We start from the raw sequence: 16,371 nt of genomic DNA, 5'->3' as shown, positions 1-16,371 counted from the left end.
AATTAAAGTCATTAAATTATATCTATTACATTACTAATACATGAAAAATTTTTCCTACCTGTATTTATCGAGTTGTATATTTAGAGATGTAGCTAGGTATTTTCATTATAATATCCAATTAAAATTTTAAATTATAATATAACTCTAAAACCCATATGGGGAAAAGAAATAAGAAAATGATCATGACAATTTTTAAAAGAATTACGTTTCCTATACACATATTCTTCCTATATGATATTCTTAAATGTTATAAAGCTACAGTTTTGAAACAATGTGATACACACACATAAACACATTGGCAAATCAATGGGAAAAACAGAAACAGGTGTCAGAGTGTACAAGAACATATTATTGGCTGAAATCACTTTAGTGGGGAAAGGAAAGATTCATCAATAAACAGTGCTATGTACCATCTGGGGGAAAAAAACATGTTAAAGTCTTATTTTGTACTATATATCAGTAATAATATTTATAATTATTACCATTTATTGAGTATTAGTATGTACCAGGCCCTGTTAAAAATACTTTCCAGAAATTATTTTATTTAATCCTTATAACAACACCTGTGATGGTGCTATAATTATCCCCATTTTACAGATGAGGAAGCTGAGGTCGAAAGGGCTTAATCAAGGCCAATTGGCTACTAAGTTTTGGAGCCATAATCAAAAGTAGTATGTGTTCTTAACCACTATGCACAAGCATGCAAAAACTCAAACCATAGAGCAATAGAAGAAAATAAACCAATATCTTTTTGATCTCTAGAAAAGGAAGACATTTTGAACCTAAAGTGGATGGTAGAAAATCTGAATAAAACTATAAATGCATTTCAGGACATAAAATTTTAAAACATGAATATCAAACATTCATAAAATTAAAAAACAAATAAATAAAGCAATAATCCAGGGAAAATATTTGCAGCAAAACTACATGTTAATATTCTTGGTATTTAAAGAAGCCATACAAATAGTAATTAAAATCTTACTACTTCCATATAAAAAGGGCATGAGTATAAAAATCATCAAAGAAGAAACTAAAATGACTAACATATGAATCATGTTCATATTATCAAAGAAATTCTCATTAAAAAGCATGTTTCTCAAAATCTGGCAGTAGTAGGGAATTGAACAGCCCTTCCAGAAACTAAAGTCCTACAAATGTTTTTGCCTTCTGACCCCGTAATTACAGTTTTTACGATCAATTCTATGGAAATGATCCAAAATTTGAACAAAGAAGTCAGGTACAAAGATGTTCCTTACAACAGCAGTCCCCAACCTTTTTGGCACCGGGGACCGGTTTCATGGAAGACAACTTTTCCATGGACTGAGGCGGGGTGGGGGGGATTTGGTTTCGGGATGATTCAAGCGCATTACATTTATTGTGCATTTTATTTCTATTATTATTACATTATAATATATAATGAAATAATTATACAACTCACCATAATGCAGAATCAGTGGAAGCCCTGGGCTTGTTTTCACTTGCCACTCACTGATAGGGTTTTGATATGAGTCTGCAAGCAATTGATCTCTGTGCAGTCAAACCTCTCTGCTAATGATAATCTGTATTTGCAGCTGCTCCCCAGCGCTAGCATCACCCCCTCAGCTCCACCTCAGATCATCAGGCATTAGATCCTCATAAGGAGTGTGCAACCTAGATCCCTCACATGCACAGTTCACAGCAGGGTTTGCACTCCTATGAGAATCTAATGCCACCGCTGACCTGACAGGAGGCGGAGCTCAGGCAGTAATACGAGCGATGGGGAGCGGCTGTAAATACAGATGAAGCTTTTCTCGCTCACCCGCCACTCACCTCCTGCTGTGCAGCCCTCTTCCTAATTGGCCACGGGCTGGTACCCATCCGTGGCCCAGGGGTTGTGAACCCATGCTTTACAAGATCATTTAAAGAAAAAGTTGAAAGCAGCCTTGTATTAGGGAAATGGATAGGGATGTTAAATGCAATTTATATGTATAAGTATATGAATATAAAATTCCTTGAAAGGAATATGATAAATATTAGTATTAGTTATGTCAAGGGATAGAGTAACAGATGTAACATTCTTCTGCAAGCAGAAAAAAACTTATGAAAGTTTATTTTATTTTCTGTGACCCATTTTCCTTATTTATTTCATGCTATTCCCTACATTTTATTTTTCTCATCTGCCCAGCTCATTCCTATGACCTTTATTTTAAATTAACACTAATTTCCTATGACTGGGTAGCTCTAAAACGTAAGCATATGTAGGCCTGTGTGTGTGTGGAGAAATACAGGTACATGCCCAGCTCAGAGTTACTTCCATGCCTACTCTTGCCTTTACAAAAGCACCATCAAATCTGGGAAAACAGCATTTTATTTAAAAAATTAAACTTTGTCCCAAAGTTTAGGTAAAAATAGGATGATAACGAGTTTTAGGAAAGGGCCACTCAGTGTTCTAAGAAAACTGCACCTCCGAGGAAACATCTAACCAAACCCAGACAAGAACAGCCCATGACAAACAAGAATGAAAAACAGGAGAAGGAACACAAGGAAGATGCTTGGCTCCTATAAATAGTAAAACCTTTTTTAAGGCAGCTGGGTATAATCCTCTGAGAAGAGAGGCATTGATGAAAAGAGAGGCCAAGGAGAGGAAAGAATTTGCTTGGTTTGATAAGAAATATAGGCAACTTTTCATCCCTGCAATATATTTTCTTGTTACAAAAATTAGAGTGTATGCTCTGAGTAGTGTTATGTGCCATGTTATAGTGGTCCCTTTTGTAGTTCGTATGAATCTATTTAATAAATTTTTTTCTTGATTGAAAAATACTTTAGGGCACTTATTCCTCAGTGATATACTGTATCATGAATTATCCCTAGATTGAGAAGCATAATTCATAATATAGTTCAACAGAGAGACTTGGCAAGAAGGGTATGAGGTACAGACATGAAGAATCAGGCCCGGCTGCTGTTCTTTAGGAGTTTCCATGGTTGTGAAGACAATGACCTGGGAACCAGGGAGAAAGAAGTGCACAGGGAAGTGTTCAGGCAGTTGGATTCCCCAGCCAGCTAAATCATCAACATCCTCCATTCCTTCTCTAGCTCACCTTGTTCTGCTGCCTCTTTCTCCCTTGGGGGAACCTCAGAGGATGATTTTCCTGAGCTTCAATCTCCCCAGTGTAAACCCTACCTTTAGGCAGGGAGAAGGGGGTGGTGGGAGATGATGGGATGGGGAAATGGAGGGATTAGGTCATAGATTCCTGTTTCTGGTATAGGAATACCTCACCCACACCATGTCCTCCCCTACCTCATGCATGGAGAAAAATTAACTCACTGTTCAATCACAAGCTGTCAGTTATGTAGCACATGAAATGTTCTTGGTTTGAAAAAAGAAAGAAAGAAAAAAGAATGTCAAGCATTTATTTCATTAAGACTTAACCTCAGTTTTAGATCAACGAGAAGAACTGTTTTAAAATTCTACTTTCGCAAAAATCTGCCTGAATCCAGGAGGTTTTTTCTGGGTAATCAACTCACCGTCCTTTGTTCCCTGGGTCCTTTCTTTATTATTTTTACATTTCATTTGGTACTGACTCTCAACTTTGGGACCGGTATGTAGGGAATCTATTTTGACATTTCTATTTCAAAAGCTTTCACACTAGAGAATGAATCATTCACACTTGATTTCTGAAGATAAGATACAATTTGCTTTCAATCTTGATTCAGTTGCATTATATTCTTCTAAAAATAAGAAAATGCCTTTATTTAAAAAAACAAAAAAAACAAGGAGTAAAAAGAGGGAAATTGGAACCTGTTATGAATCAATTTGCAACTTGGGAATCCCTGCTTTCATTCTATGAGCTGAATCAAATTACGGCCCAGGAAGAGTTCCCGTGATTTCTTTGGTTTTGTTTTTTAAATATGATGATTACGTCTCATTTCAGAGTTGTTGTTTTTGAGGGAAAATAATGAACATAACTATTCATCCAAGTTTTATACAATTTCTCCATTACTTCATTGATTGCTCAGTGAATACTAATACTTTAGGATCAAAGAAAAAGTCTAGCTTCCTTACTCCAGGCTTTTAATCTGAATAAGGTTACAAGGCATCCCTTGTACCAGAATGGGATGACTTCCCATTGTTCATTTCAACTATGGACTTGTCTTATTAAAGCTTTTCACTAATTCTTCCTCAAATCTATTATTTATTTTTATTTCACATCATTAGTTACTTAAGAATAAGATAAAACAGGAATTTCAGAAAAAGACTGGGGAAATTTAGAAACAAATTTTGACCTCTATCCAAGCTTTAGCAGTGAAATAGTTTTGTCTAATGCTAAAGCAGTATACTTCTAAAATGAATGAATTTTTCCCAACAAAACAAGAATAACCAGCCATTACCAATAGTGCAAATAGGTATTCTTACCTGCCATAAGTGACAAGCTTTACAAGTTACTCTGAGTTTGTTTCAGGGGGAAAAAAAGAAGCGGCAGGGATTGGGAAGAGGAATTCAATGCTATTCCTTGTAAGGTTAACAGTCATGTTTAAAGCAGAAAATGATGGGGGTCAGACCAGTAAAAAAGGTCTGGGTACAGTTCCAGATTGTACTTAAAAGTTGCCTAGGGAAAGAGGCTGTAAAAAAGATATAACTCTTAACAACTACTCCAGATGATGTGTAATTAGATACCTGGGAAAGTTGTAAGGATCCATTACTAACGCACTTTGATTTGCCTCAAACTCAAAGCCAGTTCTTCATCCCTCATTTCAAGTAATTGCTTAGTGGTCTCTATGATCTTCTCAAAGGTTTATCCTAACTCAAGAAAGCATGGAAGTGATTTTCTAAAAAACTTCATTTTTACTTAGACTCGGGCTTGGTTTCTCCTTATTCTCCTGGTGCTATGATTTTCCTTTCACGCTGGGTGTAGGGCAACTTGGGATCTCATTTGGGGGTCTGTTCCCTGTCGCACATAGTTATTCGTTCTTTTATTTCTATTGTCAAGATCAGGTGACTGGTTAATCTTGCTACCTCATTTTTCCTTGATAACAAACTACCCCCAAACTTAGTGGTTTAGAACAACCACCATTTACTTATTATCTGACCATGTTGTGGGTCAGGGATTTGGGCAGTTCTTCCGCTCCTTGTTACTTCGACTGCGGTCTCACGGTGGATTTCAGTTGGCCACTGAGCTTGCTTCATGGGTCCAAGACTCACATGACTGGCCCCTTGGCAAGAACAGCTGGACACCTGAGCTCAGCGGAGCCCATCTCCCTCTCCATGAAGTCCAGGGCTGTCCAACACCCCTCCAGCGGGCTCAGGGCTCCAGGGTGGAACCTGCTGCTCCATTCAGAGGCCAGGCATGAAACTGACAAAGCATCGTTCCAGCTGTGCCCAGCTGGTCAAAGGAGCCACAGGCCAGCCCAGATGAAGGACCCAACTGAAGAAATGTCCAAATATCTGCAGCTATCTTTCTTTTTTATTATTATTAATTTTTCTTTTTTTGTTGCTGAAGTATAGTTGATTTATAATGTTGTGTTAGTTTCTGGTGTAGAGCAAGGTGATTCAGTTATACATATATAAATATATATTCTTTTTCAGATTCTTTTCCATTATAGGTTATTACAAGATATTGAATATAGTTCCCTGTGCTCTACAGTAGGACCTTGTTGTTTATATACTTTATGTATAGTAGTTTGTATCTGCTAATCCCAAACTCCTAAATTATCCCCTCCCCCCCTTTCCCCTTTGGTAACCATAAATATGTTTTCTATGTCTGTGAGTCTGTCTCTGTTTTGTAAATAAATTCATTAGTATCATTTTTTTTAGATTCCACATATAAATGATATCATATGATATTTGTCTTTCTCTGACTTACTTCACTTAGTAGTCTCTAGGTCCATCCATGTTGCTGCAAATGGCATTATTTCATTCTCTGCAGCTATCTTTTATTTTTTTTTAACATCTTTATTGAAGTATAATTGCTTTACAATGTTGTGTTAGTTGCTGCTGCATAACAAAGTGAATCAGCTATACATATACATATATCCCCAAATCTCCTCCCTCTAGCATCTCCCTCCTACCCTCCCTAACCCACCCCCCTAGGTGGACACAAAGCACCGAGCTGATCTCCCTGTGCTATGCAGCTGCTTCCCACTAGCTATCTATTTTACATTTGGTAGTGTATATATGTCCATGCCACTCTCTCACTTTGTCCCAGCTTACCCTTCCCCCTCCCCATATCCTCAAGTCCATGCTCTAGTAGGTTTGTGTCTTTATTCCCGTCTTACTCCTAGGTTCTTCATGACCTTTTTTTTTTCTTCTTAGATTCCATATATATGTGTTAGCATATGGTATTTGTTTTTCTCTTTCTGACTTACTTGACTCTGTAGGACAGACTCTAGGTCCATCCACCTCACTACAAATATCTCAATTTCGTTTCTTTTTATGGCTGAGTAATATTCCATTGTATATATATATGCCACATCTTCTTTATCCATTCATCTGTCGATGGACACTTAGGTTGCTTCCATGTCCTGGCTATTGTAAATAGAGCTGCAATGAACACTGTGGTACATGACTCTTTTTGAATTATGGTTTTCTCAGGGTATATGCCCAGTAGTGGGATTGCTGGGTCGTATGGTAGTTCTATTTGTAGTTTTTTAAGGAACCTCCATACTGTTCTCCATAGTGGCTGTATCAATTTACATTCCTACCAACAGTGCAAGAGGGTTCCCTTTACTCCACACCCTCTCCAGCATTTACTGTTTGTAGGTTTTGTGATGATGGCCATTCTGAGCAGTGTGAGGTGGTATCTCATTGTAGTTTTGATTTGCATTTCTCTCATGATTACTGATGTTGAGCATCCTTTCATGTGTTTGTTGGCAGTCTGTATATCTTCTTTGGAGAAATGTCTATTTAGGTCTTCTGCCCACTTTTGGATTGGGTTGTTTGTTTTTTTGATATTGAGCTTCATGAGCTATTTGTATATTTGGGAGATTAATCCTTTGTCAGTTGCTTCGTCTACAGATAGTTTCTCCCATTCTGAGGGTTGTCTTTTCGTCTTGTTTATGGTTTCCTTCCTGCAGCTATCTTTTAATCCACTTCACCTGGCTTCTCTATAAAGTTCTTCATGCTGGCATTTTGCTCCCAAACCTCTGTATGGCAATTGGTCTGCCTAACACATAGGAGACACGAATCATAAACAAACATTACAAAGGGTCACGTTTTCTCAATTAAAGATGTGCAGGGCTTCCCTGGTGGCGCAGTGGTTGAGAGTCCGCCTGCCGATGCAGGGGACACGGGTTCGTGCCCCGGTTTGGGAAGATCCCACATGCCGCGGAGCGGCTGGGCCCGTGAGCCATGGCCGCTGAGCCTGCGCGTCCGGAGGCTGTGCTCCGCAGCGGGAGAGGCCACAATAGTGAGAGGCCCGCGTACCGCAAAATAAAATAAAATAAAAAGATATGCAGACATAAAGATATGAGTGCCACTTTACCTTATGGAAGTGGCAAAACTGAAGAAAAATAAATTTTAATGAAGGCAAGCATTGACAGGCACTTAGGAGAAACATTTTTTAAAGGTACTTAAGCTACTTTTGCATTCCCTTGATTTAGTAATCTCACTCAAGATAATTAACCCAGGAAAATCATTCAAAAAGAAAAAAAAATCTGTACGTGCAAACATATTTATAGGCATGTTATTCACAACCTTGAAACACTAGAAATGATGTGATCATAGGAGGAAGATTTAGGTAAATTGTATCAATATCTTGTTATACTGGGTAGCCTTGAAATTAATAAATGCCATGCCTATGTAGAAACATGAAAAGCAAATAAAGCCAAAAACAAAATTGTAACTGACAAGATTATAATATAATTATATTCAAACTACACTTATGAGAATAGAAATGGGCAAAGAATAAGAAGAAATGAAAATAGATTTTGCTGAAGTGATCTTTTGAATTGAAGTTTTCTTTTACACTGTTTTAAAGTACATTCAATAATATTTATTTTCAGTTTAATGAGTTTCCCAGATCATACCTTAAAGATTGAAAGACATGCATTTAATGCCTCTAGCCTTGAAAACATGTAAAAATCTATTTATAGACACATACAGTAACAAACATCTTTACATAAACAAAACATGTAATTTATTCTTGTATTTTGGCATGTCACATGACAGAGTTCACGGTGGTGTCATGGGAAAAGACTCCCCTGGGACTTGGCAGACCAGAGCCCTGGCCCAGGCGCCCCACATTCACTGGAGACCAGGCAGAGGACTTGGTGACACACCCCTCCTCAGGTTCCCAAAGAGAACACAAAGGGAGAAATTTCAGCCCAGAGGTCCTGCTTGGTTTTAAATTATTGTGTTCTAGGATTCTGAAAGTATTAGCTCTTTATCTGTTGCCTAATTCAGGGCTGGCTTGAAAAATAAGAAACTCTTTGGAATGTATATTGGCTTTGGCCAATAAAGACAAATGCATGGTAAGGAAACGAACAAAGAAATATTCTTAATTCAACAGATATTTATTCAGCACCTATCGTTGTAGGTCTTGTGACCAACATGCAAGATGTCTGCCCTATGGAGCTTATATTCAAAAGGGAGAGGTGGACATAGAACATAAACAAAATAAATAAGTAACATATTTGATTGGTCCCATAGTAGTAAGTGCTATGGAGAAAAATAATCAGGCTGAGTGGGACAGGGTACATCTGGAGGGGAATCTGGCAGTTTTAAATAGGGTATTCAGGGAAGGCCTCTGTGAAAAGACACCATTGCGTAAAGATCTGAAGGAAGTGAGGAGGCAGCTCTGAGGACACCTGTAGGCATTCCCACTGGGGTGGGAGCCCACTGGGGGATCTGAGCAGAGGGGTGACATGATTGGCTTACATTTTAACAGGCTCACCCCGGTTGCTGTGTTCAGGGCAAACTGCAGGAGGGCGAAGTGGACACAGGGAGACCAGTTAGGAAGCTATTACAATAATCCAGGCAGGTGGTAACTGGCGAGATGGTGAGAAGTGGTTGCATCTGGATACGTTTTGAAGGAAGAGGTTGCAAGGTTTGCTAAAGAATTGGATGTGTGGTGGAAGAGAAAAAGAGGAGGGAAGGCTAACTTCAAAGTTCTGGGCCTGAGATGGTAACGACTAGAGAGAAGGCAAGGAAGGGGGCAAGGAAGAAGACCAGGAGTCTGGTTTGGGTGAGTTTCAGTGCCTATTAGATATCCGAGTGGAAACCTCAAGTAGGCAGGTGGATATACAAATCTAGAGTTAGAGGTGAGGCTCTAGGCTAGAGTTATAAATTTGAGAATTAATTATCAGCATATAGAGAGTTTAAATGATACTAAAGCCATGAGACTAGATGAGATCACAAAGAGAGAGGGTGTAGATAGAAAAGAAAAGAGGTGCGAGGACTAAGGAGAAATCCAACACTAAGAATCTGAGGCATGGGCATGATCCAGCCAAGGAGATGAGATGGAGTGGCCAATCCCATCAGCGGGAGGAAAACTAGCAGAATGTGGTCAATGCCAAGTGAAGAAAGCATTTTAAAGAGGAGGGATTATTTCCGGAATAGTTTTTGTTGGCAGGCTCTTCATAATCACACCTAGTAAGGAGAACATATTGTGTATGATCTGTTGTGTCATTATCACCCAAATAGAAATCATTTTGGGAACATCCAGTATTTCTTATTTTCCACACCTTTCTGCACCTCCAGCATCACACGTGAGTGTTTCTAATCGCTCTTATGGTTGTTTTCTCATCTCATGGAGATGTTATTAAGATCAGTGTGATTACAAATGGGAAATATTCTAATTCTCAGTCATGTGGGTTAATGAAGGAGCAGACTGATTATGAATCATTTGCTCAACTAGGCACTAAAAATTACTTCTATTTATTTTTAAATGTTGAATTCACACTGGATTATAGATATGTCATATTCTGGGAATTCATGGGCACATTACAAAATGAAGCTGGTCTGTGAATATATTTATCATTAGAACGTGTAGATCACATTTTCTTACTAAACCACCTTCTATCTCCAATCCTGCCTAAGAAATCTGGCTTTCTCTCTTAAGAGATAAAGTGTTTTATTTACATCACCTTTCCTGATAAGAGGAGGGGAGAAGAAACAGATATAACTTATGGACAGCCTTGGGATATAGACATTCTGTCTCCGTTCCTCTTAGCTTTTACTGGACATCAGGCTGCCAGTCTAATAAGGCAGCAAAGAAAAGTAAACAGAAATAGAAAGCAGAATATATAGCAGTCTTCATCCCACTGGCAATAACCATAAATTTTCAAATGCAGTGTTGGCTACATTGTAAAAGGATTTTCTTGGTCTGTTTGCATAGCTGTATTTTATTCCATTCTGAACTAATCTGGACTTTTTCAGAGATTCTTATTGTACACCAATCTTATTTATCCTAAAAATCTTTTGCAAAACATTTCTCCAGCAAAGTGTGCTGTATATATGCCACGTGGCATCATCGTGCATACCAAAACTATAGTTTATAATCTACAGTGAAGAACAGGTAGCATAATTCCTAGGAGTTGTGTTTTCACAGGTGTACGTTTTAGTTGTACTGAGACAGAACACTAACTATAAATGATAGGGGCTCATTTTGGTGGCTATGGGTAGCTTGTATCTTGCCTTGGTGCTGCTAACTAATCTTTCCCATTAAGCTGCCTGGCCTGCAAACCCACGTGCACCTGTCTCAACGCCTTGGTCTGTTTTATAGCCTTTTTCTGGCACTATCTAATGAAAGCTATTAAAAGAAAATGTTTCCTTTCCATTACAACAGCAGCAAAAATTTCAAGAATGAAGTCACAAAAATATTGTACCACAGGTTCCTTCTTAATAGTAAGTCTGAAAGCAGCACCAGACCATCATCTCATGTCAAAGAGCATAGTTTCTGAAACCAAAGTTTCTTTAGACTTAACATGTAAATGTGATTATTATCATAAAATATTAAGGTAAAATATAAGGCAGACACAATTTCTTAATGCCAGTTAGTGCTTTTTTTTTTTTTAATGTATTTATTTATTTATTTATTTATTTTTGGCTGCGTTGGGTCTTCGTTGCTACACGCCAGCTTTCTCTAGTTGCGGTGAGCCGGGGCTACTCTTCTTTGCGGTGCGCGGGCTTCTCATTGTGGTGGCTTCTCCTGTTGCAGAGCATGGGCTCTAGGTGCATGGACTTCAATAATTGTGGCACACGGGCTTCAGTAGTTGTGACTCGCAGGCTCTAGAGCGCAGGCTCAGTAGTTGTGGCGCACGGGCTCAGTCGCTCCGCGGCATGTGGGATCCTCCCGGACCAGGGCTCGAACCGGTATCCCCTGGATTGGCAGGCATATTCTTAACCACTGCGCCACCAGGGAAGTCCCCCAGTTAGTGCTTTGATTGGCATGATTGTTCAGTTATATTTATATCTTATGCTTCTGTATGAACCATTCTTTCCTATTAAACTGTAAACCCTAAAGTTTAGGAACCAAGCTATCTTTAGCTCAGTTTTATATAGTCTAGCACAGGGCCATATGGGAGAGATATAGTTATTCTTTGACATTTTCAAATATAATTATTAGAAATATTTATTTACTAAAACAGCCACCTGGTACAAGCCCACTTGTGATCATATTTCGAGGGTAGAGGAAGGGAGAAAACAATGGAATATCTATGGTCACTATTCACTTAAGGATATCTAGATCCACTTCATAGATAATATTTCGAGTTTTTTTAATATAGAAACAGAAATAAGACATTACCATAACAAGTACCAGCAGCTTTCACTACCCCTTCCATCATCCAATTTTCCCCCCAGCTTAATAAACATAGCACACCCATCTCTGCTGCCACATCCTAAATTCTCAGGAGATTTCGATGGGCCCCAAGTGAAGATCTCAGACTCAGGCCTGCCAGCCAGTTGAACTCCAAATGGGTAGAACTTTTAATAGCCCCACTTGTTTTTCACACCAGGACTCACAGAAAATTCCTAAAAAGCTAATGGTTGGTCACTGGCCAAAGGAAGGATCTTTCCAGCATTTATAATTTTCATTTAATTGAAATAAACTTAAAATTTCCTAACCACTTGGTACCATCACCCCCTTTTTTTTAGGTACAGAGCAGTTGCCTCCTGGAGTCGTGTTCAGGGAATTGGGATTCCCTTGGTCACAGCCATTGAGATTGTCTCCATCTGGATCCTTTCTTTTATCCTGGCCATCCCCGAAGCAATCGGCTTCGTCATGGTGCCCTTTGAATACAAGGGTGAACAGCACAAAACCTGTATGCTCAATGCCACGTCAAAATTCATGGAGGTATGAAAAGTTTAAAGGAAATTAACTGGGGAGGGGAGAAGGTCTTCATTTACCATCACCAAGATTTGTTGATATCTCTACACTGCCGAGTGTGGTTTACTCTGTTAGTTCAGTCAAATATTCTTTAATTGCATGAAAAGCAGATGTTAAACCAGGGCTTAGCTTCTTGAATAAAACAACTATTTTGTTTTCACTCTTGTATTATAGCACAACTGTAGATACAACTATTGCTCTGCACCAAACAACTCAGAATTCTGAAACCGATTTACTAAGAAAGAGAGATTGATGTGTATGCATGTCGTGCTATTTGTTTTGATAATAAGGAGTACAGCACAATTTCCATCTGACAGACACGCTGATGCTTATTTGATGTTACTTGGGGAAATGCACATTGCTCACACAGTTTTTAAAGATAGATTTACTAATTCAAAGTAGGAAGTCATTCTCATGTGTGCTTATGTTAGTACAGATTCTGTCTAATATATAAATAATTTTTTTAATTTTTATTTTATTTGGATTCTTTTCTCTTTTTAAAAAAATATTTATTTTTGGCTGCATTGGGTCTTCATTGCTGCACACGGGCTTTCTCTAGGTGCAGAGAGCAGGGGCTACTCTTCGTTGTGGTGCGCAGGCTTCTCATTGCAGTGGCTTCTCTTGCTGCAGAGCATGGGCTCTAGGCGCGCGGGCTTCAGTAGTTGTGGCACGTGGGCTCAGTAGTTGTGGCTCACAGGCTTAGTTGCTCCGCGGCATGTGGGATCTTCCTGCACCAGGGCTTGAATCCGCGTCCCCTGCACTGGCAGGCGGATTCTTAACCACTGTGCCACCAGGGAAGCCCCAAATAATATAAATTTGCAGAACTTTTTAAAAAAGCATTTTAGTTTAGCAAATTCAATTGTTGCTTAATACACCTGACTGCATTAATGTTTCTGAAAAGCTTAATTACATAACTGAGAGTATTAGGAAACACATTTAAAATGCACATTTCCTCTGCAAAACTAGTCACATGTAGAACGAGGAGGAAAACCAAGAATAACTATTTCTCTTAAATCAGCATAACTGAGTACTTTGATGTAAGTTTCATGCAGTTCAGATTCCACATTTAATCCTTTACAGACCTCTTAAGGTATGTTTTCCTTCCATGGAAAATTCACACAATTAGTGGTTCTACAGTTGACCAGTTATCCTGCTTGGAAATTCTGGTTTCAAAATTAAAAGTGCTCATGAACACAGCCAAACTAGCAACCTTAAAATTAAAGTCTTCTGCTGATCCACTGACTTTTTTATGAAGTCAACCTCCACAGTGAAAAACAAAGTAGTAGGAGGCTATCAGAATTTGGGCAGTGTGAATGAGCAATCTAGAAAACCCTGACTAAAACATTAGAGAGAAGAGGCTCAACATAAGAAGGAACTCACTGGGAATTTCCTGGCGGTCCAGTGATTAGGACTCATGGAAGTCATGGGTTCAATCCCTGGTCAAGGAACTAAGATCCCGCAAGCCGCGCAGTGTGGCCAAAAAAAAAAAAAAAAAAAGAGGAACTTACTGACCATTCCAGCTGGACAAAATGAAATGGGCTTCTTCACAAGGATGCATATCCTTTCTAGAGGTGAAGCTAAGAGTAGCTGCCCTTCAGGCTGGCGGGAGCGTTGTGGCTGGCGGGCGCCCGGAGGGTTGCAGTATAGGGTATGAGTTTGAACTGATGATTTTGAAGGTTTCATTCCAAGTCTAAAGTTTTAGGATTCTCTTTCCCCTCCTGTTCTCTTTCTCTAATGTGATTCCCCCTCTTTTTCCACTCTTTCCTCCTCAACTTTGCTCTAACCTAGACTGGAGGGAGGTCCCTCCATACCCTTGCTGGTGACATCAGTTCAAAAGAAATGTGTGACCCCATTCTCAACAGGCCTCTACCATGGAAGGGGCAGGGAACTCCATCCAGTCCCAGGTAGGGTAGGGTCAGCTTCCAGGCCCTCCGCAGCTGCTTGTAGGCAGTCACACCCAGTCAGCAATGCACCCAGAAGAAGGGGGTACAAAGGAAGGGGGTCCTCCAAGGAGTGTTTGTGTTGCACTTAAATGAAGAGAGAGTTCTTCTGATTTTTTGTTTGTTTTTTTAAGTTCAGTACTAAAATCTTTCTACAGTGTGATGTGAATAGGAATATATTTGTATAAACAGATTTGAATAAACCAACTCCTTTGGGAGTCTGCACTTAACCTGAGGCTAGAATTCAGAGGTTTGTAAACTTGAATGGAAAGGAAATTACATGTTTATTTTCACTAACTTCTAACTGAAATTTATCATTTCCTTCTAATATGAAAGTAGGCAACAAACCACAGTAGTATTTAGCACTACCATGATTTTTTCACTAATAGAAATAACAGACATTTCATACCACATAACAGTTGTATAATCTCGAAATATCATTTACATTCATCATTGCTTCTACATTCTGATAGAACCACCATTAGATCTGTGATTTAATTTGTTAATAAACACATATATTACTACATCAGAACTTTCTTTTTCATATTTTGATATCTGTGTTTGGATGTAATTGGTTTCCATTGTAATCTTACATATTTTATTTCATGCACATAAAAGTATTATTCTCAGAAAGAATTATAGTCTACACCAGAAGGCAATCCATGGCATAAAAATATTTAAGAACCCCTGCCCAGAACTTCTTTTCCTCAGGAACCATTTAAAGCATATTTTAATAGACATGTTATAAATGCAGCCCACTGGGCCTCTTTCTATATTCAGAAACTCTCCCGTTTTTCACAGAGCAGTGTGATTATTTTTTACTGTGGGAACTGAGATATTACAGGAGGCTGCATTATCCTTAGTAAATAAACAATCTGGAGAAACAGCATAAGAAAAGGAACAGCATTTCTTCCCAAGCTGGTGATTAATTTAGTGGGACGAAGAATTTAGATGTAATTTTCTAATTTCCATTTTTATTGGGTATTATATTTTCTCTTTCAAGAACTCATAAAACTGAGTCATCCTGGTATTTACAAATCCTGTCCTCAGGAAGATAATGCTCAGTGTGCCTTCAGATAAGCTACACTGCCTCAATGGTTTCCAGGTGGTAAGTATTAAAAGAGAGCGAGAAAGGGCAGAGTTATTGATGGCTCAAACTGGCTGGCTGCGAGGTCACATAGCAGACATACCAGACAAAGGGTTAATTCCCAGTAACCGGAACTCCACAGATAAGCCATTCATAACCCTCACTGTTTCCAGACTAGATAGGCACATTAAGTACACTCGAACCACAATAGTCAGAAGTAAGCCAGGCACTAGCAAAATGTTGAGAATCACCAACAAAGATAAGAGTCTGTATGTCTCAAAATCATGTTTTATGAGCTTTGGAAGGGAGCTCTTTTTATTGATTAGGGCTCTTGCCCTGTGTAATTAAAACCAACTTCAGTTTATTCAAAATATCTTTGTTGGGATAATTTTTAAAATTTATTTTATTGAAGTACAGTCGATTTACAATGTTGTGTTAATTTCTGCTGTACAGCAAAGTGATTCAGTTATCCATATATATACATTCTTTTTCATATTCTTTTCCATTATGTTTGATCACAGGATATTGAATATTGTTCTCTGTGCTATACAGTAGGACCTTATTGCTTATCCATTCTATATATAATAGTTTGCATCTGCTAATACCAAACTCCTAATCCATCCCTCCCTCCCCTCCCTTGATAACCACAAGTCTGTTCTCTATGTCTGTGAATCTGTTTCTGTTTCATAGATAAGTTTATTTGTATCATATTTTAGATTCCACATGTGAGATCATATGATATTTGTCTTTCTCTTTCGGACTTACTTTACTTAGTATGATAATCTCTAGGTCCATCCTTGTTGCTGCAAATGGCATTATTTCATTCTTTTTATGGCTGAGCAATATTCCATTGTATATTCATCTGTCAATGGACACTTAGGTTGCTTCTGTGTCTTGGCTATGGTGAATAGCGCTGTTTGTCAGGACAATTTTTAATGCAATTTCTTTGTGTGCTATTATAAAGCCAAGATAATGTCTGGAGTTTCCAATTTAGTTGTTTTGACTACCACCTCCAAGCCCATTACCACAACCAGAGAGCATG

At 38.6% G+C, this 16,371-nt stretch overlaps 1 protein-coding gene and 1 long non-coding RNA gene across 5 annotated transcripts in view; one reads left to right on the top strand and one right to left on the bottom strand.

The window, feature by feature from the left end:
- Positions 1-16,371, bottom strand: part of LOC137223946 (uncharacterized) — a 91,135-nt gene that overhangs the window by 1,589 nt on the left and 73,175 nt on the right. The window lies entirely within an intron of this gene.
- The window catches only part of EDNRA (endothelin receptor type A), a 62,042-nt gene that overhangs the window by 36,309 nt on the left and 9,362 nt on the right, over positions 1-16,371 (top strand). For 3 of the 4 annotated variants that reach the window (XM_067736731.1, XM_067736730.1, XM_067736729.1), the window contains exon 4: positions 12,071-12,269. In XM_067736731.1, coding sequence (XP_067592832.1) covers positions 12,071-12,269 — 199 coding nt within the window. Of the gene's footprint in view, positions 1-12,070; positions 12,270-16,371 lie in introns of those variants that run through there. The other variant, XR_010943152.1, reaches the window with a different exon arrangement.

The sequence above is a fragment of the Pseudorca crassidens genome, chromosome 4, assembly GCF_039906515.1.
Source record: "Pseudorca crassidens isolate mPseCra1 chromosome 4, mPseCra1.hap1, whole genome shotgun sequence".
NCBI lineage: Eukaryota > Metazoa > Chordata > Mammalia > Artiodactyla > Delphinidae > Pseudorca > Pseudorca crassidens.
This window is presented reverse-complemented; position numbering and strand designations above follow the sequence as displayed.